The sequence below is a fragment of the Tamandua tetradactyla genome, chromosome 2, assembly GCF_023851605.1.
Source record: "Tamandua tetradactyla isolate mTamTet1 chromosome 2, mTamTet1.pri, whole genome shotgun sequence".
NCBI lineage: Eukaryota > Metazoa > Chordata > Mammalia > Pilosa > Myrmecophagidae > Tamandua > Tamandua tetradactyla.
Genome location: NC_135328.1, coordinates 202,777,429 through 202,802,113, shown reverse-complemented (window position 1 = coordinate 202,802,113; position 24,685 = coordinate 202,777,429). Strand labels below are relative to the sequence as shown.

General features: G+C 51.5%; 2 protein-coding genes across 8 annotated transcripts in view; both read right to left on the bottom strand.

Moving 5' to 3' along the window:
• The window catches only part of TCEA3 (transcription elongation factor A3), a 44,106-nt gene extending 41,893 nt beyond the window's left edge, over positions 1 to 2,213 (bottom strand). Inside the window, exon 1 of one of the 4 annotated variants that reach the window (XM_077150851.1) lies at positions 1,959 to 2,213. In XM_077150851.1, coding sequence (XP_077006966.1) covers positions 1,959 to 2,027 — 69 coding nt within the window. In that variant the 5' untranslated portion in view covers positions 2,028 to 2,213. Of the gene's footprint in view, positions 1 to 722; positions 1,230 to 1,958 lie in introns of those variants that run through there. The other 3 variants (XM_077150848.1, XM_077150849.1, XM_077150850.1) reach the window with 3 other exon arrangements.
• A 3,845-nt stretch (positions 2,214 to 6,058) lies between these two features.
• Positions 6,059 to 24,685, bottom strand: part of ASAP3 (ArfGAP with SH3 domain, ankyrin repeat and PH domain 3) — a 46,316-nt gene continuing 27,689 nt past the window's right edge. For 3 of the 4 annotated variants that reach the window (XM_077150821.1, XM_077150824.1, XM_077150825.1), the window contains 21 exons: positions 24,447 to 24,496; positions 18,410 to 18,521; positions 18,095 to 18,180; positions 17,536 to 17,611; positions 17,269 to 17,355; positions 16,983 to 17,092; positions 16,004 to 16,073; positions 15,622 to 15,709; positions 14,594 to 14,642; positions 14,316 to 14,506; positions 14,104 to 14,237; positions 13,767 to 13,861; positions 13,358 to 13,535; positions 11,646 to 11,731; positions 11,372 to 11,487; positions 10,721 to 10,788; positions 10,518 to 10,625; positions 10,169 to 10,367; positions 9,128 to 9,353; positions 8,471 to 8,561; positions 6,059 to 7,481 (listed from right to left, as the gene is read on the bottom strand). In XM_077150821.1, coding sequence (XP_077006936.1) covers positions 7,407 to 7,481; positions 8,471 to 8,561; positions 9,128 to 9,353; positions 10,169 to 10,367; positions 10,518 to 10,625; positions 10,721 to 10,788; positions 11,372 to 11,487; positions 11,646 to 11,731; positions 13,358 to 13,535; positions 13,767 to 13,861; positions 14,104 to 14,237; positions 14,316 to 14,506; positions 14,594 to 14,642; positions 15,622 to 15,709; positions 16,004 to 16,073; positions 16,983 to 17,092; positions 17,269 to 17,355; positions 17,536 to 17,611; positions 18,095 to 18,180; positions 18,410 to 18,521; positions 24,447 to 24,496 — 2,295 coding nt within the window. In that variant the 3' untranslated portion in view covers positions 6,059 to 7,406. The remainder of the gene's footprint in view (positions 7,482 to 8,470; positions 8,562 to 9,127; positions 9,354 to 10,168; positions 10,368 to 10,517; positions 10,626 to 10,720; positions 10,789 to 11,371; positions 11,488 to 11,645; positions 11,732 to 13,357; positions 13,536 to 13,766; positions 13,862 to 14,103; positions 14,238 to 14,315; positions 14,507 to 14,593; positions 14,643 to 15,621; positions 15,710 to 16,003; positions 16,074 to 16,982; positions 17,093 to 17,268; positions 17,356 to 17,535; positions 17,612 to 18,094; positions 18,181 to 18,409; positions 18,522 to 24,446; positions 24,497 to 24,685) is intronic. The other variant, XM_077150822.1, reaches the window with a different exon arrangement.

The following is a 24,685-nucleotide window of genomic DNA, read 5'->3' as shown; positions in this document are numbered from 1 at the left end:
AGCTACTGGCAGCAAACCCCGGGTCTGAGCTGCAACGTGGAGGATCCGTCTTATTACAGGAAGTGTGTCCTCCTCTTCGTAACCACCGCTGGGCGGGCCCACTTTCACTCTTAGAGCCCCACCTTTCTCGGCCAGATGCCCAAACTCTGTGCCCACCCAGACGCTGCCAAGAGCCCAGGCGCAGACGTGGCTGCAGACAAGCTCCACACTGCAGGGACCCTGCGGCCAGACTTGCATCTTTCCTGGAGAGGGTGCTGGACACTTCCAGGAACCCAGCCCCAGGGACACCATTTCTTCTTCCCATTGCACAGAAGAGGAAACCAAGACCCAGAGAGGGAAAGTAGAGTGGCTTGCCTAGGGCCATAAAAAGAGTGAGGTGAGACCAGGGCTGGTCCCTTCCTCCTCACCAGAGCTCCACCCTCCCACCAAGCTGCCTTTTCCTGGGTCTTCTAAGTTCCTGCCCCCATCCCCTCCCCCACTCCATGTATCTTACCTAGAGGCCCAGAATCTCTTTCCTGGCCCAAGCCTAGAGTCAGCAAGGAGAGGGGCTAGGATAACCAGTCTTTAGGGAATCCAGCTCTGAAAACCTGGCCTGGCTCTGCTACCCTAAACTGGGAAAGTGCCAGGTAACTTTAAGCTCAGTTTCATCAATTCTGGAGGAGCCTGGTCTCATTCACTAGCTCTCACCAAGTACCCGCCCAACTCCCAAGGGCTTTACATACCTGTCTCATCTCTTCAACCCTCACAACAGCCAACAGAGACACAAATCCAGTGAACCACTCCCCATCTTACGGACGAAGAAACCAGTTTACTCTGGGGCTGTCTGACATTCCATGGTCCCAGTGATCCCCTCCCTCTTTCTTTTAGGGCCCTCTTTTGGGCTCTAAAACCCTCCTCCTTGGTTTTCACAGTTTCCCAAGCCCCACAGGACCACAAAATGAGCTGGAAAGTTAGGTCCTGCCCAGGCATGTGGCTAAGGAGAATGGGAGGAGGAGGTCCTGGGACGGCAAGAGGTGGAAGGTGGCTGCCCCAGGCCAACTTGGACTCCCCTACCCCCTTGGGGGCAGGGCCTGCCAGCCCCAGGCCAAGGCCAAGTTTGCTCTGGTCAGGTGACTGCAGGGCCAGCCCAAAGCAAAGATCACAGGGAGGATCAAACATTAACTTCAGTGGGGCCTGCTGGGTGCTCAGGGACCCTCAGCCAAGGCCGCAGACCCGGATTTCTACCAGCCTCCGCCGCCCGTCCACCCCGCCCCGCCCCCCGCGGCCCGGGCTTCCAGCCCAGACCCACATCCCCGCCCTCCTCACCCTCCCCGCCCCTGGCAGGCCCTGAGACAGCCCCGCACCTGTTCGGGCCCCCTCCGCCCGAGCCCCACCCCGCAGCCAAGGGGAGGGAAAGTTGCAAACGGCACGGATCTCGGCTTCCCGTGCAATCGCGGGAGCCGCAGCTCTTCGCTCCTGTCTCTCAAATCCGCTCTGGTGGCACCGGGGAAACTCTCGTAAGAGAGACAGGCCCAGCACCTTTCACCAGCTCGAGTTTCACTGCCCCTTCTGGGGCCACCCAGGATTCTGCACACACACACACACCCCGCCCTGTTTCGCCGCTGCCGCTCCCGGGTCTTTGCACACGCCGTGCGTCCCGAGACTTGGAAAGTTCTTTCCCAGGTCCGGTTCTCTTCGTCCGCTTTCCCCGGCCCCCTCCCCCGCACCTTACAAGTCCAAAGAACCCTTAATGCCCGCATGCGATCCCTCCGGCGCCCTGGACAATGCACACGTCCATAAAAGGTGCCCAGCCGTCCTCAAGGGGCACTGGCCCCTGCACAAGCCGCGCCTCGCTCGGGTCCCTGCGTCCCGCACGCGCCACCCGGGCACCCAGCCAGCGCGCGCCCCAGGGACTCCTGCGCTCGCACGCGCCGCGCCTCCCAGGGGCGGGGGCCGTGGCCCAAACTCGGCAGCCTCACCATGTTCTTCCTGGCCACCATCTTCTCCAGCTTTTTGGCGATCTTCAGGAGCTCCTCTTCCTGGCCCATGTTGGCCGGCGACGCTCGGCGGGACGAGGGGTGCTGGGGCTGCAGCTGGGCCTCGGGGGCAGGAGGCGCAAAGCCCGAAAGCGCACACACGGCGCCAGCCCCAAACACACAGGACACGCACGCCTGGCGGGGGCGGGGCTCTCTCCCCACCCCCCACCCCCATCCCCCGGCTCTCCCGTCTCGGAACTGTGGGGCGGCGGGGGATGGGGCGGGTAGGGGAGTGGTGGCTTGCACTAAATATAGTCTTCAAGGACTCGCCCGGGCAAAGATTGTCCGCGCCGGCCGGCCGGGCCTTAGGGGAGGGACGAAGCTGCGAGAGAGGCACCTCACTCCTTCCCTTCCAAGGGTGCCTGAGGCTGCAGGAAGATTTGGGGAGGAGGGCGCTCTCGAGAGTGGGGTGACCGTTGTCTCGGGAGAGAGAAGGCGGTTGGGGTGCAGAAGGCGCCTGAGGGTGCCCCGGGTGCTCCGGAAAGAGTTCTGGACTCCCGCGTCTGTGCGTGGTTACATCTCAAAGCGAGGGAACCCAGCTCGGTGCCCATGCCCAAACTTGGTGTGCTGGAGCCAAATGTTGTGCATGATCATTAAATCCAGCTCTGCCCCAACCTGTGTTTACTCATCCGTGCCCAAGATCTGTGCACATGTCTGTGTGTGCTCTGTTTCTGTCTAAACAGAATGGCACCAGCTGAAGGGCGCACCATTTATATGCCATCTCTTTCGCTTCCTTACAGAAGGCTTTGCATTTCTACCAAGCTCCCAGGTGCTGCGGCTACACTCTGAGCAGTGAGAGTTTAGGAAGATTCTTCTTTTTATTTTTTATTTTTTCATTGTATGGTATAACATATATACAAAACAAAGAAATAAAAAAGCAATAGTTTTCAAAGCACTCTTCAACAAGTAGTTACAGGACAATTCCAGAGTTTGTTATGTGCTAACCATACATCCTCTAAGATTTTTCCTAGAGGAAAAGACTAGAGGGCTTAAATACTTTTTTATCACGACAATCGACTTTTTTTCTTTGTGAAAAATAATGTATATACAAAAGAGCAATAAATTTCCAAGCACAGCACCACAATTAGTTGTAGAACATATTTCAGAGTTTGACATGGGTGACAATTCCACAATTTTAGGTTTTTACTTCCAGCTGCTCTAAGATACTGGAGACTAAAAGAGATATCAATTTAGTGGTTCAGCAATCATATTCATTCATTAAATCCTATCCTATCTGCATTACTCCACCATTACCTTTGATCTTTCCTTCCCTCTCTTTAGGGGTGTTTGGGTTATGGCCATTCTAACCTTTTCATTTTGGAAGGATCTGTCAATAGTATGGGGCAGGGAGATGGAACTATCTGATGTTCTGGAGAGGCTGGGCCCTCTAGGTTTCCGGACTTATCTGGTCCAGGGACCCATCTGGAGGTTGTAGGTTTCTGGAAAGTTACACTAGTGCATGGAACCCTTGTAAATTCTTATATATTGCTCTAGGTATTCTTTAGCATTGGCTGGAATGGTCCTGGTTGGGGTTTGGCAGGTTATGATAGATAGCAAGCAACCTGAAGCTTGTGTAAGAGCAACCTCCAGAGTAGCCTCTCAACTCTATTTGAACTCTCTCTACCACTGATACCTTATTAGTTACACTTCTTTTCCCCCTTTTGGTCAGGATGGAATTGTTGATCCCACGGTGCCAGGGCTGGACTTATCCCTGGGAGTTATCTCCCATGTCGCCAGGGAGACTTTCACCCCTGGATGTGATGTCATGGTTTAGGAGATTCTTAACCTTGAGAAATATTGATCCCATGGGGTTGAGTCTGAAGGGTCATCTTGGGTAGAGGGGAGGACACACAGTTGTGCCCACCCACAGCTGTGCACACCCCTCCCTCATGTAGAAGTGTGACTTACCAAGTTAACATCTCCCCCTCCCACCCCCACCAAGGCCCTTCCTAAACAGTTGAGTTTAATAAACAGAAAATGATATTTCTGGGAAGTGAGGAGGAGGTAGGCTTGGGACCTGAAGGAAGGCAAGAAAAGGGGGGCACAGTGTGTATGTGGTGAGGTGAGCTGAGGCTTTGGATGTCCAGTGAAATCTCTAAATTTTCCCGAGAGACCTCATTCTGAAAGAACCCCCACCCCAACTCAGGTCAAGGTGACAGCCTAGTGGGGACTCATTCTGGCTTCCAACTGCATCTGTGTGGCCTGGGACCAGGGTGGGATGGAGTGGCTTTCTCAGTCATCCACAAATATGCTTTGGATGCCCATGCAATGAACAATATAGGCCCAGTCGCAGCGAGCTTGAGGCTCAGTCTATGGGCAAGAGAAATCTCAAATAAATCTGGACACGATCAATTACCATATTTATCACTAATGGGGTGAGGTCAAGAAGAAGTGAAAGATCATGAAGGGTGTATTTGAGGGGACCTGTGCTGGTTTGAGGGGACCTTTGTGCTAGTGGTCATCTCCTCTGAAGAAATGAAGTTTAAGCTTTGGGTTGAAGTATAGAATGGAAGTTGGGAGGAGAGGGGAGGGATGTTCCTAGTAAGAGAGGAGAAATATGCATTCATTCATTCATTCAACACCCACCATGTGCTGGGCAGTTCTAGCCTTTGGCATCTAGTAGGAACAAAACAGATCTCCTGGAGCTCCAAATGTGCCAAGCTCTGGGGTGGGAAGCTGCTGGGCATGTCAATGTTCAGGAACCAAAATATCAGTGAGGCTGCAGCATAGAGGGCGGGGAGTTGGAAGAGGATAGGCAGAAAAATGGGAGGAGGGAGGTGGGACCTGGCCACATACTGTTGGACATTAGAGGTTAGATGTCAACAGTTTGAGGTTCAAGAAGGTCTCTTGGCCAGCCCCCAACCAAGCCCTTCTTGGTTTAAGGACAGCAGAAAGGCACAGGGTACCTGTGGTTTCTTAGGGTTGCCTTTTTTGTAAAGACCAGATTTGATTTTCCTCCAACTTCCTCCCAGTGCCAGCCTCAGCTCCCACCCCCAAGCTGTCCAACATCCAGAGAAGCCAAGACTCCTACACTAGGGGTTGAAAGATGCCCAGGAAACACGGAGTATAACATCTTCGCTGTACAGAATGCAAAGCCGAGACAGGGGCAGGTGGTTCAGGGTAGCCCTGCTCGACTCCTGGTTGGCACCCACAGTTTCCCCTTTGCTTACCTGCCCACTCTGGAAGTCACCTGCAGACAATCCCCAGACATACCTCAGGCAGCTTACCCTGGCTCTCTAACTGCGGGCTTCAGGGGAGACTGGAAAGGCCTGGAAACTCATGCCCCTGGGATGGACCCCCAAGCAGGGAGAGATTAGAGTTTGTGGTAAACATCCCCAGTTCTTCAGCTCTCAATGGGACAACTTGAAAGTATCTTCTAATCAATAAAGTCTCTCAAAGGGGTCCCCAACAAGATTAAGCCTGAGTTGCCCACAATAATAACCCCTTCATTAACACACCCTTTATTCCTTTTTTTTTTTTTTTACATGGACAGGCACCGGGAACCGAACCTGGGTCCTCTGGCGTTGCAGACAAGCATTCCTGCCTGCTGAGCCACCGTGGCCTGCCCCCTTTATTGCTTTTTGACCTTCTTTGTTTTACTTCCCTACTCCTGTATATGCTTCCTGGAATCACCTCTCTAATGAGCAATTTGTTCCCAAATTCTTGTCTGAGGGGAAATTGAATTACGACAGGGACAGTGACTGAGCCAGGGTTTCTCAACCTCAGCACCACTAACATTTCGGATCGGATTCTTTGTTGGAGGGGCCTGAGCTGTCTCTGTAGGATGTTTAGCAGCATCCCTGGTTTCTTCCCACTAGGTGCCAGTAACCACCCCACCTCCCCACCCCAGTGACAACCAAAAATGTCTTCAGGCATTTGCAGGAATCCCCTGGGGCAAAAATCCCCCCACCGCCCAGCTGCGAACTACTGCTCTGTATCAGGCTGTCTCCCTTACCAGGGTAAAAGAAAAAATTCCAAGCCCAGGAGACCCTCCCCTTCCCTACGGCCCTTCAGACAATGAGCCACTGGAATTTACCAAAAAAAAATTCCTTTATTAGAGATGAGTGAAATAACAAGTCTGAGATGAACAAAATGAGACACTGGGGGCTCAGAGGACAGCCCTGGTCCTGTGGCACCACAGAGCAAGCAGGTCACCTGGGGAAGCAGTGCAGCCCCAGGACCAGACTGCTGCCTGGGTCAGTGGTACCCTCTGCCTCCCCTGCTTGGCCTGACCGTGCCCACCAGGGCCCAAGCTCCCAGCAAATGAGGGAGGCTGAGGTGTTGAGGCTGAGATGTTAGTGGTTCACGACAGCTCATGTATATCTGCTTTCTAACATGGGGCTGAAGAACCCAAAGCAGTGGCTCTAATTTTCTGGCATTGAGGAGCAGACCTTTAGGTCTCTTCCCTTCCATTTCTATCACTCTCCTTTCTTCCTTCTTGGCCCTTCCCTCTTTTGAGACTGCAAAGCTCCTGAGTTGATCAAGAGAAAGAGGAGAGAAGTGGGGATCAATGATCCAAGACCGTCCTATCATGACCTGCTAAGTCAAGGAGAACAGGCAGATGGATATGAGTCCTACCTTACTCCCTGGCTGGGGAATATGATAGAGAAAGATGCCCAGGAAAGCTGTGTTGTCCCTCAACAGGAGTGAATCTCAGAATACCGAACAGCTGAACAGCATGGCCATTGATCAAACAAAATGGCTATGGGCTGCAGATAGCTTCTATGGTCATGCAGGTGTAAACCAGCTGATCATCAGCCTTGTCCCTGAGCCTGGAACCATCACCTGGATTCTGGCCCAGCCCATTCCCAAGTCCTACTCTGGGACCAGTCTCCCAACAAGGATGTGGCCGTGTCCGTGCAGAATCCTCATCTTAGTCATTGTTGCTCCCCCTGTGCCTAGCACAGTCTTGGACACAGAGCTGGAACTCAGTAAATGAATAGGAGACTAACAAATGGCTAAGAGGACAGTCCCTAGGCTGGCAGAATCCCTGGTCTGGACATGGAGAATGATGGAGGGCTGGTTCTACCCTTGTGAAGCTCTCAGACTGATGGGAGGTCTCAGTTCTGATCTGATGGAGGACTCAGGGTTCTGCAGCCAAAGCGAGCTCAGGAATCCTCAGAGCCAGGCACAGGGCTCTCAGGCCCCTGGTGGGTAATGAGATAGAAGGGAAAGAACCACTGTCACCCCTAATCATGGACCCCAGTGTCTTTGGCAGGGGTGTGGGCCCATGTAAGGGGGAAAGGCCAGTCACAGAGCTACAAGGGGCAAAGAAAGCGAGACCCGATCGAAGGAGTGCCCCACCTCCCTTGTCTTGTGGACTCAAGTCCCAGCTTTGAACACTGGGGACCAGCATGAGGGTGGTTCAGGCAGGCAGGGCCCAGCAAGGGACTAATCTTGTAAAAGTTGCACAGAACTTGCCGGAAGAACCCCAGCCCTTGAGCCATTTCCTTCAGTGAGGCCAGCCTGAGGACAGAAGGATGAAAAATGACATATTTCTCAGCATCTATTATATACCAAGTGTTTATCTCACTCAGTTTCATTGCTGCTCTATTGCAAATAGATTATATTATCTCCATTTTACAGATGGTAAAACCAAGACTTGAAGAAGTGAAGCCCCTTGCCAAGGCCTCCTGACTCTAAAGCCTGAGCTCTTATGATCATACATGCCACAGTGAAAGACATCATCTAAATACTGGGTGATGGGTACCTGGTTTTCAGGACAATAGGGGGAACCAGGATGTGGACACAGATTTGTGTCTAGCACCTGACTTTGATGGACTCAGGATGATGATTTCCCAGAGCCCTAAGTCCTGCCCTTCCCATTACCCACTCCCAAAAAGGATAATCCTGAGGAATCCCCAGGAAAACAAGGAACAGAGGACGCTTCCTTCCCGATTCAACCAGCTCTGCTCCATGCTCACTCCCAGGTTGCTCAAGTAAATATATGGAATTGTTCAAGACTGTGATTCAGCAGGGAGAACCTGGATTAAGGATGACCGCTTTTGTCTTGTCCCCGTCACATGCGTGTGTGCCTGGGAAATGGAAGTCTGAGCAGATGCCAAGACATTCCTGAACATGGGGAGAGTTATGCCAACCAAGGACTGGTACATGGGCCACCCTAGTCCTGCTTCTTCTGCAGGGCAGTGATGCCTTTTCTGGGCGAGCAGCCAGGCTGGTGGCTTTGCTCGTCTTCTCCTAGTGAGCAGGCAAGGCTTGGGCCTCATCATCTCTCCAGTCCCTCAAGGCCTGGGCACTCAGCTTCTCCCAGCCCTGGGTGAGAGCAGAAAGGAGGAGCCACAGGACAGAGCATGGCCTAGATGTGGCCATCTGGGCCCACTAAAGTGCCTCCATCCTGGGGAGAGGTCTCCCACCCTAATACACCTATTCTTGACCAACCCTGCCTCCCAGGAACCCTGCCACCTCTCCTCCAACCACCATCCTGGAACTTTTACCGGTAGGTTCCTTCTGGGCACAGATTGCCGGGCTGAGGGGCTGTCTTCCAGGCTCCGTCCACCCCGCCGATAGGAACGCGTGCTCTCAGAGCTGAAAGGCAGGGAAAGGCCAGCATGATCCCCACACCTAGAGAGTTCCTCAGAGCAGGGAGAAAGGGTACAGATATAGGGCAAGGGCTGGGGGCTTAGAGTGGGTGGGCTAAGAGGTCTGGAAATGATCTGCAGAGGTATCCGGGATATCCCCAAGTCTACTTCTCCCCAAACCCCAAACTGAAGGGTCTGCAAGGAAAGAAGGCTGGACCCAGGCTTGGGGTAAGGGGCAGACTGAAGACCCCACTCAGAGCCTCCAGGACAACTACACAGGTAAGCCAAACTTACCCTACCCTGACCTCAGCAGTCTGGGTCCCAGGCTCCTCCCCAGCTCTCTAGGGCACAGCAGTTGCGTATGTGGGGAGTGGGGGTGGGGGGCAGGGGAGAGGGGTGTTGGGCCGAGTCCTGTCAACCTCGGCTCCAGAGCCAGCACTTCTGCCTTAGTCATGGGCCTCAGAACTGGATGGTTCTCCCATCTTTAGGTAGTAACCATGTAGAGGTGGGGAAATGGATGCTCAGAGAGGTTAGGAGATTTGCCCAGGTTGCAGACCCCAAGGCCTCACCCACCTGAACCTGACAGGGGGATACATCTCTGCAGGGGTGGTCCCGCATGGCAGGCTAGGCCGGGAGGTGCCTGGGGGCTCCTGGAGGCCTTCCTCGGAGCTGGGTGGGGCCTGGCTGGGACTCCCGGATTCCACAGGGCTTGCGAGGCTGGAGGAGGAGGACGCTGCACTGCCCAGACTCTCAGAAGCCCCAAGGGGCTCCGGGCTCAGGGTGGGGGTTTCAGGATGATCTGAAATCAGAAGTGACAGGCCTGTCTTTATCACTCCCTCTGTGCTCAATTTCAAAGCCGTCTTTGGTCTCTAGGATTTGACATAGTTTTTTCTGCTCCCCACCTAATTCCCCAGCATCCTTCTGCAATTCTTCCCCATCATGCTTCAGTCTCTTGTGCATCATTCATTCATGATGCTGACCTACTATTTTGCTCTGAACCTCTGCTCAGTGTGGCCTCTCCTCCCATCCCTTTGGCTCAGCTCAGATGTTACTCCCAACTGGAAGCCTCCCTAAACCACCCCCTGATTCCAACAGGCAAGGCTCCCTCCCTCCTCTGAGCTCTCAGAATAGGAACAAACGGTTCCAGGCATTGTGCGAGGTGCTGTAGAAATAACAGCCAACAAAACTCTCAAGAGCCCCTGTTCTTTTAGGATTTACATTCCACATCCCACTGTGCCTCGTGTTGGGAAGAATTCTGTTGCAGTTTTGATGTCCACCACTGGACTACAATTTAGTAGTCCCCAAAGGACTTGGCAACACATGAATACTCAATAGATGCTTCTCTCTCTCTCTCTCTCTCTCTTTATTTAGGTGAAGTATTGAGGAATTTGGAAAAGACGGATCTAGGTTTGAATCTCATATGCACTTATTCACTGTGTGATCTTGGGCATGTGTCTTAACATTTCTGTTCTTTTACCTGTAAAGGGGAGATGATGCCCCCACCTGACAGATGATTGGGAGGATGATATGGCCTAGCACGGCTTAGCTCAGCTGTCCTACAGCAGGCCCTCAAGGAATGATATGAGGAGCATTTCTCTGGGCAGCCAACCGTACCTCCACCGGTATGTCCTGTACGCCCTTGGACTGTGGTCCGAGCAGGGTTTTTCACTGGCAAGGGTGGGGGGAAATCCTCACTCTGGCTCCGGGTGGCAGCTGGTCCCAGGCTGGCCATGGTCTCATAGGTCTTGTTGCTGATGTCCAGCCGCCCACTGCCCCAGCGGCCTTGAGCTGGGGGCTTCAGAGGGCAGTGCTGCTGGGGGGAAAGACAGGAGGAAAGACAGTTTGGGAGGGAGGACGGTTCAGTCCCACCCTTCCCCACACTAGGGCTCATCTGGCCCTTTCCTGCTGCCATCTCTGGGACACAGCCAGCCCAAGGACCCCCGGGGCAGGAGCTGGGACCCACCTTTTCCTCCTCGTCCTCCTCACTGTCAGAGCCAGGCTCCATGGAAATTTCCCAGGAATAGTCCACGTGCAGAGGAAAGGTGAGGGTCCCGGCATGGGCTTGTTCCAGCTGCCACAGACAAAGGCTTTGCAATTCAGAGGGCTCGGAACTCAGTGGAGAGAGAGAAAGGGTCAGGGACCCACCTTCACTCTCCTAGACCTTACCAGCTCCTCACACTCCTTGTGCTGCTTCTTCCTGGCCAAATCCAGAGCTGTCTCTCCTGCTTCGTTCACTGTGGGGAGTAAAGCCAGGAACCATGATCAAGGTCAAAGAGGCATTGTAGCTTAGAGGTTAAGATGGACTCTGCCACTTCCTGGCTGTGTGACCTTGAGCAAGTTACTTAGCTTTTCTGGGCCCTAAGTTTCTTATTTATAAAATATACATGGTACTTAGTAACTACCTGATGGGGTTGTGAGGAACTAAATGAATTAATTCATGTAAAGCTCTTGGCACACTGCCAGGTACATGTTCAACAGTAAATGTTAGCTATTATAATCCCTATTATTCAGATTCAGCTAATATTTATTTGGCTAGGTACATTCAAAAACATTATTTCATTTTATCCTCTTAGCAGTCCTATTGGATAAGTAGAATTTTCCCCATTTTACAGATAATGACGCTGAAGCTCAAGCAATGAAATAACAAACTCCCAAGGTCACAGAGATGGTCAGAGGTGAGACGGGATCAGAACCTAGATCCGTGTGCAAAGTCCCTGCTTGTTGCTAGCGCTCTTTGTTTCTGGGGAAAAGGCAGGAAGTCCCGCACAAGAGGTGGTCAGGAACAAGGGGCTGATGGAGGAGGCGCGTGGGTCCCACCTGTGCCAACCGGTGCTCTCCCTTTCAGCAGCAGCTTGAGGCAGTCGGGCTGGTTGTAGAGCGCTGCGTAGTGCAGGGCAGTGTTCCCGTCAGGGGCCCTGGAATCCAGGTGACCTCTGAGGGTGGTAAGGGAGTTAGGAAGAGGGCAGACAGGTGAGGGGATGAGAGTTTAGGGGAAAAGAGAGAGAGGAAAGGAGGGAGGAGAGGGGAAGAAGAGGAAGAGAAGAAGGAGAGGTGGGTGAGGAGGTGGACAGAGGGGCATGGGGGCTCTCACCCATTCTGAATGATGAAATCCACCAGGGGCAGGGAGGCCTGTTTGGCGACTCTGACAGCCAAGTGCAGGGCGAGCTCTCCAGGTGCCTGAACACAAGTCCACACCTCAGAGTCTCCCCCCAGCTCATCTGCCCCCAACCCAAGATTACCATCATGAACTCCTGACACCCTCTGACACCCTCAGATGCGAAGCTGCAAGAACCCCTGAGAGATGAGATTGGATGGACAGAACCTCATCTTTTTTTGGGGGGGGGGGCGGGGGGGGGGTAAGGACCATTCCTTCATTGCCTCCTACAGTGGTTCCTCTTTCTCTTGCCCCCAGCAAAAGGTGACCCCAAACTTTGGTTCCTGGCCTTTGGTACCTCTCTCTGCTCACACTGCCCCTGAGATCTAGGCTAGCTTCACGTTTTCAGCTCTTTCACCTGTGCAGGCTGATACAAATCCTAATCTCACCTAAGTGCTGCACCCTCCCTGCCCACCAAGATATCAAGTAGACAGCCCAAAGGCATCCACTTAGTGATGTCCAATCAGCCATAACTCCTGTCAGTTAAGTCTCTCAAATGTCTATAGTATTCTTTCTTCCTATCTCACCAGGCTGGACCCCTGGCTCATCTGATGTTTCAGTTACTGGAATAACCAAGGCAATGCCCTTTTCTGCTTTAATCTGACCTGCCCTTATCCATTTCCAAAGCTCTCCAAGAAAAAAAAATGCTAACATTTATTGCACACCTATTGTGCACCAGGCCCTTTACATATGTGCTGGTTTGAAAGGATGTATGTCCCCTAGAAAAGCCATGTTTTAATCCAAATCCCATTTCGTAAAGGCAGAATAATCCCTATTCGACACTGTTTGAAACTGCAATTAGATCATCTCCCTGGAGATGTGACTCAATCAAGAGTGGTTGTTAAACTGGATTAGGTGACGACATGTCTCCACCCATTTGGGTGGGTCTTGATTGGTTTACTGGAATCCTATAAAAGAGGAACCATTTTGGAGAATGAGAGATTCAGAGAGAGCAGAGAATGCTGCAGCACCACGAAGCTGAGAGTCCAGCAGTCAGCGCTTTGGAGATGAAGAAGGAAGACGTCTCCCGGGAGCTTCATGAAACAGGAAGCCAGAAGAAGCTAGCAGATGATGCCGTGTTTGCCATGTCCCCTTCCAGATGAGAGAGGAACCCTGAACTCTATCGGCCTTCTTGAACCAAGGTATCTTTCCCTGGATGCCACTGATTGGACATTTCTAGAGACTTGTTTTAATTGGAACATTTTCTCGGCCCTAGAACTGTAAACTAGCAATTTATTAAATTCCCCTTTTTAAAAGCCATTCCGTTTCTGGTATATTGTATTCTGGCAGCTAGCAAACTAGAACAACACACATGACTTAATTCTGAATTCAACCCTGTGGGTGCTATTATTAACTCATTTTACAGATGAGGAAAGGGAGACAGAGAAGTTAAGTAGCTTGCCCTGGAACACACAACCAGGAAAAGAAAGCAGGCATCTGGCCCTGATCTGCTTGACTAAAGCTACGCTCTTTCCTACTGACCACTCTGATGGGAGGGCTTTTTATTTATTTATTTATTTTTTTTTGGTGGGTGGGTTCTGAGCAGATGTCTGAGGTGGGCAGAGAGGAGTCACTGCTGGTGCTGGCAGAGGACTGGGAAGTATATGGGTGAGTGTTGATTATAAGTGGCTCTTGTGGGGGGCTCCCACCTGCCGGTCTGGCCCTGGCAGCGGTTGTCCAAAGTCCTGCCCATTGGCAAAGGCCTCCAGAACTGACAAGAGGTCCCGGTTGCAAATGGCTGTCCAGAGTCTCTGAGGCTCGGGTGTGGACCGGCGGGCAAACCTGTGTTCCACGTATTTGGCCACGATGTATTCCCTGCGGGTGCTCCTGCCAAAAACAGCCAGGGGGGGTGTTTCAGAGCAAGGGCCATCTCCACTCCACGGGGCAGACCTCTAAAATCACTCCATATTTGATACAGGTCTCCTTTTCCCCAGAGCAATGCCTTGGGGATCCCCAGATCTGAGACTCCCCTCTCCCCAGGCCTCTTGTCAAAGACCCTTCCAATACCCACCCTCCAAAAGAGCCCCCAGCCAAGACCCCCCCTGAGCATCCCCTTACATGTCACTCTCAACTGAGGGCTTAGAGCCGCCGCGTGAGGGTAGCTGGGCCTCCATGACCTCATTGAAACGAGCGTTGCCGATGTTCAGGGCCAGCTGGGGTTGTAGGAAGGTGGGGGTCAAACTGCAGCACACCCTGCAAGGCCTAAGCTCCAGAGGTCCCGCCCCTCAGACGCTCTCCTTGTCCAGGCCCAGCCGCTGACCATCCCCTTTCCGCTGGCCGAGTTCCAGCTCCACCTCGGCTGGGTCCTTCCCCCACCCTACAAGCCCTGGCTGAGCCTCTGGGCCCCAGCCCCGCCCCAACCCCTTCTGGCCCCGCCCGGGCCCCGCCCCCTCACCAACAACTCAGAAGGGCCCAGCAGGTCCAAGGTGAGGGAATGCATGCGCGAGAAGCGCACTCCCAGCTCGCGATGGACACCGGAGCACTGGATGCAGGTGAGCACACCCAGGTTGGTGCTGAGCCACGTGGGGTCTGCAAGATAGAGCGGCTCGTGCCTGGGAGTGCGGTCCGCTCCCCTCCCACCCCACTGCTTGCCCGGGCGCCACCGACCTGCGGCTCCGCAGTCACAGCACTGGCCATTCCCGGGCCTGCTTTTCACCTCGGCGATAAGCAGCTTCGTGAGGTTTTGGGGCTCCCCATCCAGCCCAGCACCCCCCCAGGGTCCCAGGCTGCTGCTGGGCTCCCCGAGGAAGGCACTGCTCAAGGCCTCGTCCTTGCTGTTCTGCAGCACCGACACCCACCTGCAGACAGCGTGCGGGGCGGCTTAGGGGTGATAGTGAGCTCTGGGGTCTCCCCCGCTGCCCGTGCCTGGCTGTGGGACCACTCACGCCTCACACTCATGTTCGTCCTCAGTCTGGAAGTGGTACGTCCTGTTGTCTGTGAAGGGAGGAGAGGGGGACTGAGCCACTCAAGTCCGGTTCACCTTCCCTGGGCCCAGGGAGCCCTCCCCAAAATTACCGGCTGGCCCTACACAGAGCTTTTGTCCCCCACCCAAGCTAGAGGTGGGGAGGGTAATGAGGGCAGACAGCATCTCAGAAGGCACCTCCAAAGGGGGATCCTAACAAGGGTCCCTCTGTGTGACGCTCCTGACCTAGAAGGTGGTTCCAAAGCCAAGAGGGGTCCAGGGCCAGAACCTTCCAGGGGAGAACACATCCAGCGTGGAGATAGGGTGTTCCCCACCCCTATTTCCACCACCCCTTTCAGCCCCTCAGACTCCTGTCTGGGCCCCCTGCTTCCCATCTCTTCTCCTTCCCCCAGCCTGTGTCAGCTGTTAGCTTGTTCTGCCTAAGATTCTGCTCTAATCATGCCACTCCCCTGCTCTAAGATCTCCCATGGCTCCCTACTGCCAGGAAATAAAATCCAGCCCTTTTAGGAGGTGTCATCGCTCACTGTTCCTATGTGAACCCTCCACTCTACTCAAGCTGGATGACACAGCTGGTTAGATCCACTTCCTGCTCCCAGGTCTTTCATCATGTCAGTTTTGTCTCCTGAAATGTCCTTCCTCAAACGCTGCATCCTGCGTGTCCTTAAGGCCAAACTCCAATGTCCTCTCCAAAAGATTACGAGTAAAAAATCAAAAGTGATCATTTCAAAAGTCAAATGATCCAAATCCATTCAAATATGTTTTAGAAAAATAATCATATGTGGGTGCATTTGAATGTTTATTATGATGTGAGGTGAAGCCTCTATCTACAAAGAGCGTCCAGGGCCTGAGGAGGTCTCATGACAACAGGTGCAGCTGTTTCAGTAAATGAGCGGAACTAGACAGACTCTGATAATAAGCCTCCCAGGCACTAACATGGCTCTTAAAGAAGCTCTGGGCCCTCGTGGCAGGAAGAGTGCAGGAATCACTCACGAGTCACCAGGTCGAAGCACTTTTTCTCCTCTGGGTTTGGCCTCACTTGGCATGTCAGCAGAGTCAGCTTCACCGGGGGCCGGTTTATCTGTGGAAATTAGGGGTGCAAGATGGCAATGTAATCTCTGGGAATCCCAAGCTCTTTGGGTCTCAGCTTCCCAATCTGTTAAATGGACACAATAATCCTGTTCCCGCTTATGTCTTCCCTCTTCCAGCACTTAAGCATGTGGAACATGGATGGAGACTTGATTAGGGGCTCTGGCTTCCATCCTTCCATCCACAAGGGATTCCTGGCTCCCTGGCTCCAGGCATTTGTCTCCCCAAAACACCAGAAGGAGGGGACCCATCCTGCCCCGGGACCCTCGCCCCCTCCAGGCCTCACCGTGCTGTGTGAGATGGTCAGGCAGCCATACTTGACCCCGCACTTCCTCTTCTGCCAAACTCTTCGAATTCTAGAGGGAAAGAAAGACAGTGACCCAAGGGTCATACCTAATACCCTGTATCAGAGGACAGAGTCCGGGACAAGGTCCTCAGCCCCATCTCTTCAACCCTCCCCTCCCCTGACGCTGACAGCCCTCACCCCCTGGGAGCTCCCTTCTGATGAAACTTCCTTTAGGAAGTTTCAGGTCTGATGGGGGAAACACAACCCCACTCTCCGGAAATTCTTATTCTAAAGGAGATGATATGGCCTTGGCCCTCTTGAGAGCTTCTAGTCTGAGAAAAGGAACAGGTTCACAACTGCAACGAATGAATCATGCTTGAAGACAAAGCAAGATAAATATTGAGACCCCCCTAAATAAAATCAGCAAATCCATGATCTGAGGCTACTTGACACTTTTCTTGTAATAGGTAACTATTCGCTGGTTTAAGATGAGTATTCTTCTCTGATAAAAGCTGATTAGTAAAAGGAAACACGAACACATTGCATAGGAAATCTTTGCATTTCAGACCAGTTTTAACACGAGGGAGCAAGGCACAGTCAACACTTAATTTCTAGCTATTTTCAGTATATTGCAGAGGTTCAGAGTGAAGGCTATGGAGCCGTACTTCTTAGGGCATCGTAAGTACTCAATAAGTGTTAGCTGCTGTTATTATTGTTCTCGTTATTTTGTTATTATTATTGTTGTTGTTGTTATTATTATCATTAAAGTTAAGAACAGCCAGTGACCTCTGGTGGAAGCTCACGTGCCCAGGTGTCATGAGCAATCCAGGATTCTGATGATTTTGCCTTGCCTATTGGTCCTGGAACCCTCAGGGTCTACGCAAATGATAAGAACAGTCCCTTTGGCAGCACTCTCAGCCCTGCCATTTATTAGATCTATGTCTTTGGGCAAATTACTTAAGCTCTCTGAGACACTCACCCATCACTTTTCTTGTACAGAAAGCCCACCTTCTCTGTGCCAAACTGCTTGTTGCCTTGGTGCTGGTGGATGCTGTAGCCACCTCCTGAGTTCTTCCGGCTCAGATGCTCCTGTTTCTCAGATGTGCAAAGGAGAGCTTAGGGCATCTGGCTGGGAAGGGCCCCACTCCACAGGGCTCTCACTTAGGGAGACTTCTCAAGGGGATCCATAGGGGTCCTGTTCCCTGCCCCCCCCCCCCCCCCATTTTAGAGGAGGGCATTCCTTCTGGGACGATTACGGAGCTGACCTCTCTGCTCTCCAGCTGCAGTGTCCCTCGGAGGGAGTCCCGGAGCTGAGCCAGCTTCTGCAGCTCCTCCTCCTGGGCCTGGTGCAGCTACAGGACAGAAGGCCAGGACTCTGTCATCAGCCAGCAGACAGCCAGGTGTAGAGCCCAGACCCAGAAGAGGAGGGTTGTGTCCTCACTCTATGGGCAGGAGCCAGTTTTCCCACACCCACAGTTTTCCAGGAGGACAGGGACCTTTGGCCACATGCCCAAGGGAGAGGCCTGACTTACTGTGTGAACGGAGGTCGCCAACTTCTCGATGAAGGGGGACAGGCTCTGAGCAGCCTTCCAGCCATCTTGGAAAAAGCTAAGAGGTATTCCAGGGGCCAAACAAGGGAGCAGAGAGAGATGGAAATGAGAGATGAAGGCTGAAGTGTGGGAGAAAGGTGCTGTATGGATCACAGGGCACCCACGGGGGCAGTCTACTTTAATGGCCCGGAGCAGGTACTCTGGGATCAGACCTTTTGGGTTCAGATCCCACTAACTAGCTGCATGATCTTGGTACATGTGAGCCTCAGTTTTCTTATCTGTAAAATGGGGATAATAATAGTATGTGCTCACAGGGCTGCCGGGGGATTAAGTGAGATCAAGTGTGTAAAGTACTTATGCCCAGCACGTGGTGAGCATCAATAAACAGGAGCTGGAGAGTATTATGAAGAAGATACAGACATCCAAACATCCCCGAGGGACTGCCAGACGTTGTTCTGTGTGACCTGAGAGGGTTAAGGGCTGATGGGCTGGTGGAGGTGGGGAGGGGCCCAGCACCCATGGCGCATGGGGAGGCACCTACTTGTGCTGGGCATGGAAGAACTTGATGAGGCTCTGCAGGAAGTCAGGACCCTGCTTCATCTGGCTCTCCCCGGCTTTGAGCAGATACTGGGGGGAGGGTGGGACAAGATGAGCGATATGAGCCGAAGCTGGATCTTGGGGAGAAGGGGCTACAGTCCTCACCCCAAGTTATCCTCTTGGCCTTGAATAAGCCTCAGTGATAACCCACAGAGCCAGCTGGCCAGGACCTGCACTAAGTCTGTGACTGCACGCTGGGGGTTCAGGCGAGGAAGACGGGGGTGTGACGGCACACCCCCTCCCCACCCTTACTCCTCACCTCGCACATATGCAGCTGGAAGACGCGTCGCTCTCTCTGCGTGTCCTGGGCCACTTCTCCAGGGCCCCCTCCTGTCACCCTGGCCCGATCTCTCTCCTTCTCCAACCTGGCCCTAGGCCCCAAGGAGAAAGAGAGGACTGAAGAACCCTCGCCCGGCCCCTTCACAGCCCACCATCCCTCCACCCTTCTCTCTGCCACGAATACACGAGACCAAGGGTGCTGTGCCGTCCCAGGGCCATCCTGTGGGCCCGCCAGTGTGGTGGGGCTGGGGTGCAACACAGAGCACGGCAGACGGAGGGAATTCAAAGGAGAAAGGTATGACTCACATCAGAAGCATGATGAGAGTTAGGGAGATCAAGCGGGAGGGACCTGGGGTGCTCAGGGAAGGATGTTCCCGAGCAGGGATCTGAAGTCTGAGAAGTGAGGAACCCAGAGCTGGGCAGGATGGTCCGCCCACGGGATGGCCTGCAGGCAGGAGGGATCAGGGAACAGATAGAAGGTCTCAGGGGCTCAAGTGCAGACATGGAGAAGGGAGTTCCAGATGAAGTGAAGAGGAACCAGACCAGGTGGGCCCTAATTAAGACCATGTTAAGAGGTCTTTATCCCAAGAGCAACGGGAAGGACTCCAGGGGTTTCATGCGGGAAGGTATGGCCCCAGGTAAGGGCCGAGTGGGATTTGGGGTGACCAGTTCTGATTTTGCTGGGAGGGATTTAGGACAGGGGGTTAAAAGACTACAGAGTACCTTCATTCTGCTAAGCCCAGGAACTTCCCATTTAAGCCTGTAGAAAACCTTTGTTATTTTATTTTTAAGTGAAGACAGAAGGCATTTCTTATTCTTATAGCTGAGTAACCTGGGCCTTCCTTCTAAAGATCTCAAGGGTTGGCTGTTTCCCCCTGTGGGGATGGGTGGGAATGTGTGTGTAAATGGTTTCCCAGAAATCCCACGCCCATTGGACTGCCCACTTCTAGCCAGAAGAATATTTCCACATCTGGGGCTGGGAGCCTGTGAGCACGAACCCCACGTGAAGGAGACAGGCGGGTTGTTTAACTGTTATGCTCCCTGAGTAGAGAAGATAGACCTGGGCATGTTACAGCTGCAACACTTCTCCTTTTCAGGGTTCAGTTTCCTCATTTCTAAAACAGGGGTCTTTATCTGTATCCAGATGCGATAAGGCATGCAAAAAACTTAGCATCCAGAAGACAGGGAAGCTAGCATTCTTATAGGCCCCTCCAAGCCTCAGTTTCCCCATCTGTAAATTGAGGGAGCAATGGCTAGAATGAGTTCTCAGGCCCCTCTGGCTCTAAAGTTTTGGGCCTTACCGAGGCCTTTAGGACAGTGTTTCATGCAGAATCTGTTAGTGGATTCCTGAGTGTCCCAACCTTGGAACTACAGAAGCTTGGGGCTGGGTAAGTGTGTGTTGTGGGGGCTATCCTGTGCACTGCAGCATGTTTAACAACATTTCTGGCTTCTGCCCGCTAGATTCAAGTAAGAACCCCTGAGTTGTGACAGCCAGAAATGTGTCCATACATTGCCAAGTGTCTTGAGGAAAGTGGGGATGGCATGTGGGCTGCCCCTGGTTGGGAACCACTCTGTTTAGGCAGTTTTACATAACTTCCTTCCTGCTCACCCACCTGCCTTCCTTCCTTCCTCCACCCCTCCTTCCATCCCTCTTTTCTTTTTTTAAAAAATTCAGATAAGGGGTTCTTTTTCATTTCTCTAAAGCTTTATGATACCCCAAGCTGGAGTTAATGGCAGGATGGTGGAATTGGGGTGAGGACCGACCCTGTCAACAGAGTTTAGGGGACAGGGCAGATGCTTTTGGGGGCATCTGAAGATGAGAAAGGAGTAGAAATGAGAGGCAAAGATGGGGTCTGCAGTGTGTGTGAGCAACAACGAGCCTGGCAGCTGGTGAAGGAGGGAGCAAATCTGTGTACAATGTGCTCTATCTTTCAACAATGAGAGATGAAAAATAAACTAAATGTCTGCCAATAAGAAATAGTTAGATAAATTATGGCATATCCATATATAAGAAAACTACACAGATGTTAAAAAGAATAAGGACAATCTCTGCGTGCTGACATGGGAAGACACCTGCTCCAGGGTAAATGGACAAGAAGCAAACCACAGGACAGGACAGTGGTGAGAAGTGTCAGTTCTGGATTTGAATTGCAGCGCTTTCACTTAACCTTTATAAATCTTTCTAAACTTCAGTTTTTCCATTTGGAAAATGAGAATACCATTAGCTAGTTCATAGAGGACACAATGCATGAGACACAGTATGGTTCCTGGCAAAATGGTGAGCTCTAAATAAATGGCAAGGGTATGATGATGCTAATGTTGATCATTATAGTAATGACTATTGGTGATTCCTTTTTTTTAGATATTTTTTTTTCAGAATAGGGAATTTCCTTATTTATTGTTTTAATTTATTATTTTTTTCTATACAGTTCTAGGGGAGACTGAAGGACAGGAAATCCTTGGCTGTGAAGTTCCTTGAACAGTTTTGTGAATTACCATAGCTCTGGGCCTCAGCCTCAGCTATGGTAATTCACAGAGATTTACCCCATAAAGTCGAACACAGTCATCCTGAGATAACTTGACATGTCTCAGATGAATAGCTGGGGAGTACTTTTATTCCAGAAAATAACAATTCCCATTCCTTCCCTGTCCTCAGGAGATCATCAACGTTTATAAACAGTTCAGATGCTGGGCGTGTTTTGATTTCTTTTGGATGGAGTTGCAGCAGAAGGAATGAAATGAAATAATGGGTGAAAAGTACCTATATGCTAGTTACTAAAATGCTTGAGTCGACTGAAAAAGAGGGACTATACCAACAATCTAATACGATCCAGGGGACGGGAAACAGGTACTCCCTGCCCTGAACAGGAGGGAGATGGGAGAATCAGGGAATCAAAACGAATTATGGCCCCACCAAACTTGACGCCTTGAATCAGCTTTACGCCCCACCCTTCGGGTAATGCCTTTTCTGACCATACTTCTCTCCACCCGCACAAAACCACCCAAGCTGGCTGCTTCCTCTGTGTCCTGGCATTATCACGTTGTATTTCAATTATTAATTGACCTGCCTCTCTCCTTGTCTTATACTCCTGTGGGATACATGAAAACAGGGTTTGTGGTTGTGTGTTTTTTTTCCCCATGACTTACCTGTAAATTGGGGATGATAACAATGTCCCTGTAAGTGGGAATACATCTGGTAACCGAAGTAGCTTATCATAGTATCTGACACAAAGGAAGTGCTTAGGTATTAGCTGCTATTATCACTAATTTTTATTTTTAAGCACGCATTTTTGTGCCAGGTGCCCTGCTAGGCCCTTCACAGAGTAAAATGAGAATGAGATGAGGCAGGAAACATGACCCCATTTTATAGCGAGTAACCTGAGGCTCCGAGATGACAAGTTGCTTGTTCAAATCACATGGCTGTTTAAGTGGTGGAGCCAGGTTTAGGTTTGCCTGAAGCTCGAGCGCTGGGGACAGTGCTGGCAGCCAGCTCTGTGGCTCAGCTTTGTTCCTTCCCTCCTCTCCTCTGCTGCCTCCCCCCAGCTGACCACAGCTATACTGTATCTTTTCTGAGAGATCGTGGTCAGGGACCATTTTACAGATGAAAAAACAAAGACCCTAAGAGGAGAGGTGACTTGTCCAAGACCACAAGCTGGTCAGGGGAAATACTAGGGGTAGAGGCCTGAGGTCCCACTTCTCAGTCCCTTGCTGTGTTATTCTAGTGCCAGTTCTGGCTTAGAATAGATGGTCAATAAATACTTGTTGATCAAAGCACCAAGTTGCTCAAATGCATTGTGCTTATTTCATCCCCACATCAGCCCTGTAAGGTGTCACTGGCTCCAGGTGACAGAAGGAAGCAGACATGTACATAGAAGATCTTACGTAAACTTGGCCCTTTGCTGGGCCTGAGATGCCTCCCTCAGCAGCCCCAGGTGGAGAGGGGAACCCTCTTCCTGTATGGACAGCCCAGGGGTGAGGCTCCCAGTTGCATCTGACAGATGCAATCAGGGCTCTGGGCCCTTCCAGCTGCTACCCAGACTACTTTAGTTAAGAATGAAAAACCACACAGCAGCTATGGCTCACCAGTATCTGGCTGTGCCAGGAACCCACGTGAAAAAGAATGTATAGAGATTCCTGTGCCAGGACATGCAGCTCAAACCATGTAACACGCATGGTAGGAGCCAGGAGACCATGCAACACTGCAGAAAGAACACAGGGCTCACTGGCCCCAGGTCCCATAACTACTTAATAATCTTAGCCAAGTCCCTTCCTGTATCAATAAAAAAAAGTCTTTCCTTTAGATGAAATCTTACAGGCAGGCTCAAGATATAAATCTGGTAAAAGCAGAGCTGCCTGGGGAGAGGCAGGAGGGTGATTCTTATTCTTTCCAATTGGCAGATAATGCCATGGCTAAGGGCTTTGGCAAAATAACTGAGGAAGATGAGAGCTGTGTGGTCCTACATAAAATCATAGAGACAAAGATGGCCTGTGCTTCCACCCCACCTCCCCGGGCCTCTGGGGACAGCAGATGGCCACATCCCATCCCAGGCAGAGATAAGATGGCCGTGCAGCTCCAACACCCTTTGCCACAGGATCTACGCCCACAGATGGGGTAGGAGGTTTCCTTCAGACTTGGGGGGTTCTCCATGGCTCTGCGAGCTGGAGGAACAATAAAAACTTCTTGGAATTGATCCTACAGTAATAATTATGGGTGGGAGGAAGTTCCAGAAGTCGAGGTGGATTAGGTACATGGGGCATACACTGGGCTATGCATTTGTTGGGTGTGGATTATGCATATGTCAGCACACCTCGCACCCATCTGTGGTTAATAAGGTGGTGACTAAGAATATGGAATGAGGTCGAAAGATGGTCAAGGTGTATTTTTAAGTGAAAAAAGCAGATTACAAAATAATATGATTATGATGATGTCAGTTTTGTAAAACTACTTTATGTATAGAAAAACTACTGGAAAGATGTTAATACTTTAGACTTGGAAATTAAGGATTTCCCCCTAATTTTTGCTAGTTCTCTTTTTAAATGATAAAATTACAGGGCTAAAACAAACAAACAAAACAAATAAACCAACAAAAAGAAAATAAAATGACAGGGCTACCCACACCTTGTAAAATACATCCAAACAACACAGAAGTAATAATGTCCTGCACATGATCCTAAACTTCTCCCAAAGTTGACCAAAGATATTTCTTCTTTTACTTATCCATATTTAACGAATAATTCATAATGAACATGTATTGCTTTTGAAAAATGCTAAGGAAAACATTTTTACAAAGAAGAACAAGTAATGTTGTTAGTTGTGGTAGAGGATTTGCAGGCCTTGAGGGCGGGGCTGAGGGCTGGGGCTGGGACCTGCACAGATACTCAGAAGATGGAGCCCGAGAGGTCTGCTGGGGAGGAACAGGTCACTGGGCTCCCAACACTGCTTCTATCCCCACAATGTCCTCGCTGCTGCTGAGTGAGCTGGAGTATCCTTGGTACCACCCAAGAGGCCTGGGATGACATCAACTCCCTCTTCCTCCTCAATGCCCAATTACACGTTTGTAGATATCACCTCATGTTCTAAAACTAGGAGCAAGAACCCTAGCTCTGCCTCTGCCTAGCTGTGTGTCCTTGGGCAAGTGACTTAACCTCTCTGAGCCTTTGATTCTTTCCTTTACTATCAGGATACTACTAATCTCCCTCACAGGTCTGGGTGATTGTGAGGATTAAATGATCGGTACGTGGAGGCGTCCAGTAAACAGCAGCTCCTTGCTGCCCCTGCTCACACCTGTAGCACTGAGCAGACAGGCCTATAAGAGCAGCATCCTGAGGTCACAATGCTCCCCTTTTGGTGGTTTTGTGGTTCAGCCCCAGTCACTGGTCAGGACTGGGTAAAAACCTTGCAAAAGGCTTCTAGGCGGCACATTTGGGCAGCATTTAAGATCTTCCCTGTATCCAGCCTCCTGCGGCAACACAAGTGCTGCTTTCTAGGACAACCCATTCTGGCCATGGCCACTTACATTTTAGCTTCATAGTCCTTCCACGCCTTCTCCAGCTGCTTTTTGGAATCCTGCAGTTTAAAAAGAACAACTTGCCCAAAGGGACACCTGGGCGCTGGAATAAGCGGTAAAGTTTGCTACCTTTAGGTCGCCCCACCGCCAGTTCCCCTGTGCTGCCCTGACCCATACTCCAACCAACCCTGCAGCCCTGACAGCAAATCAGCCTCTGCCCCACCCCCTCCCAACCCAACTGGTCCCAT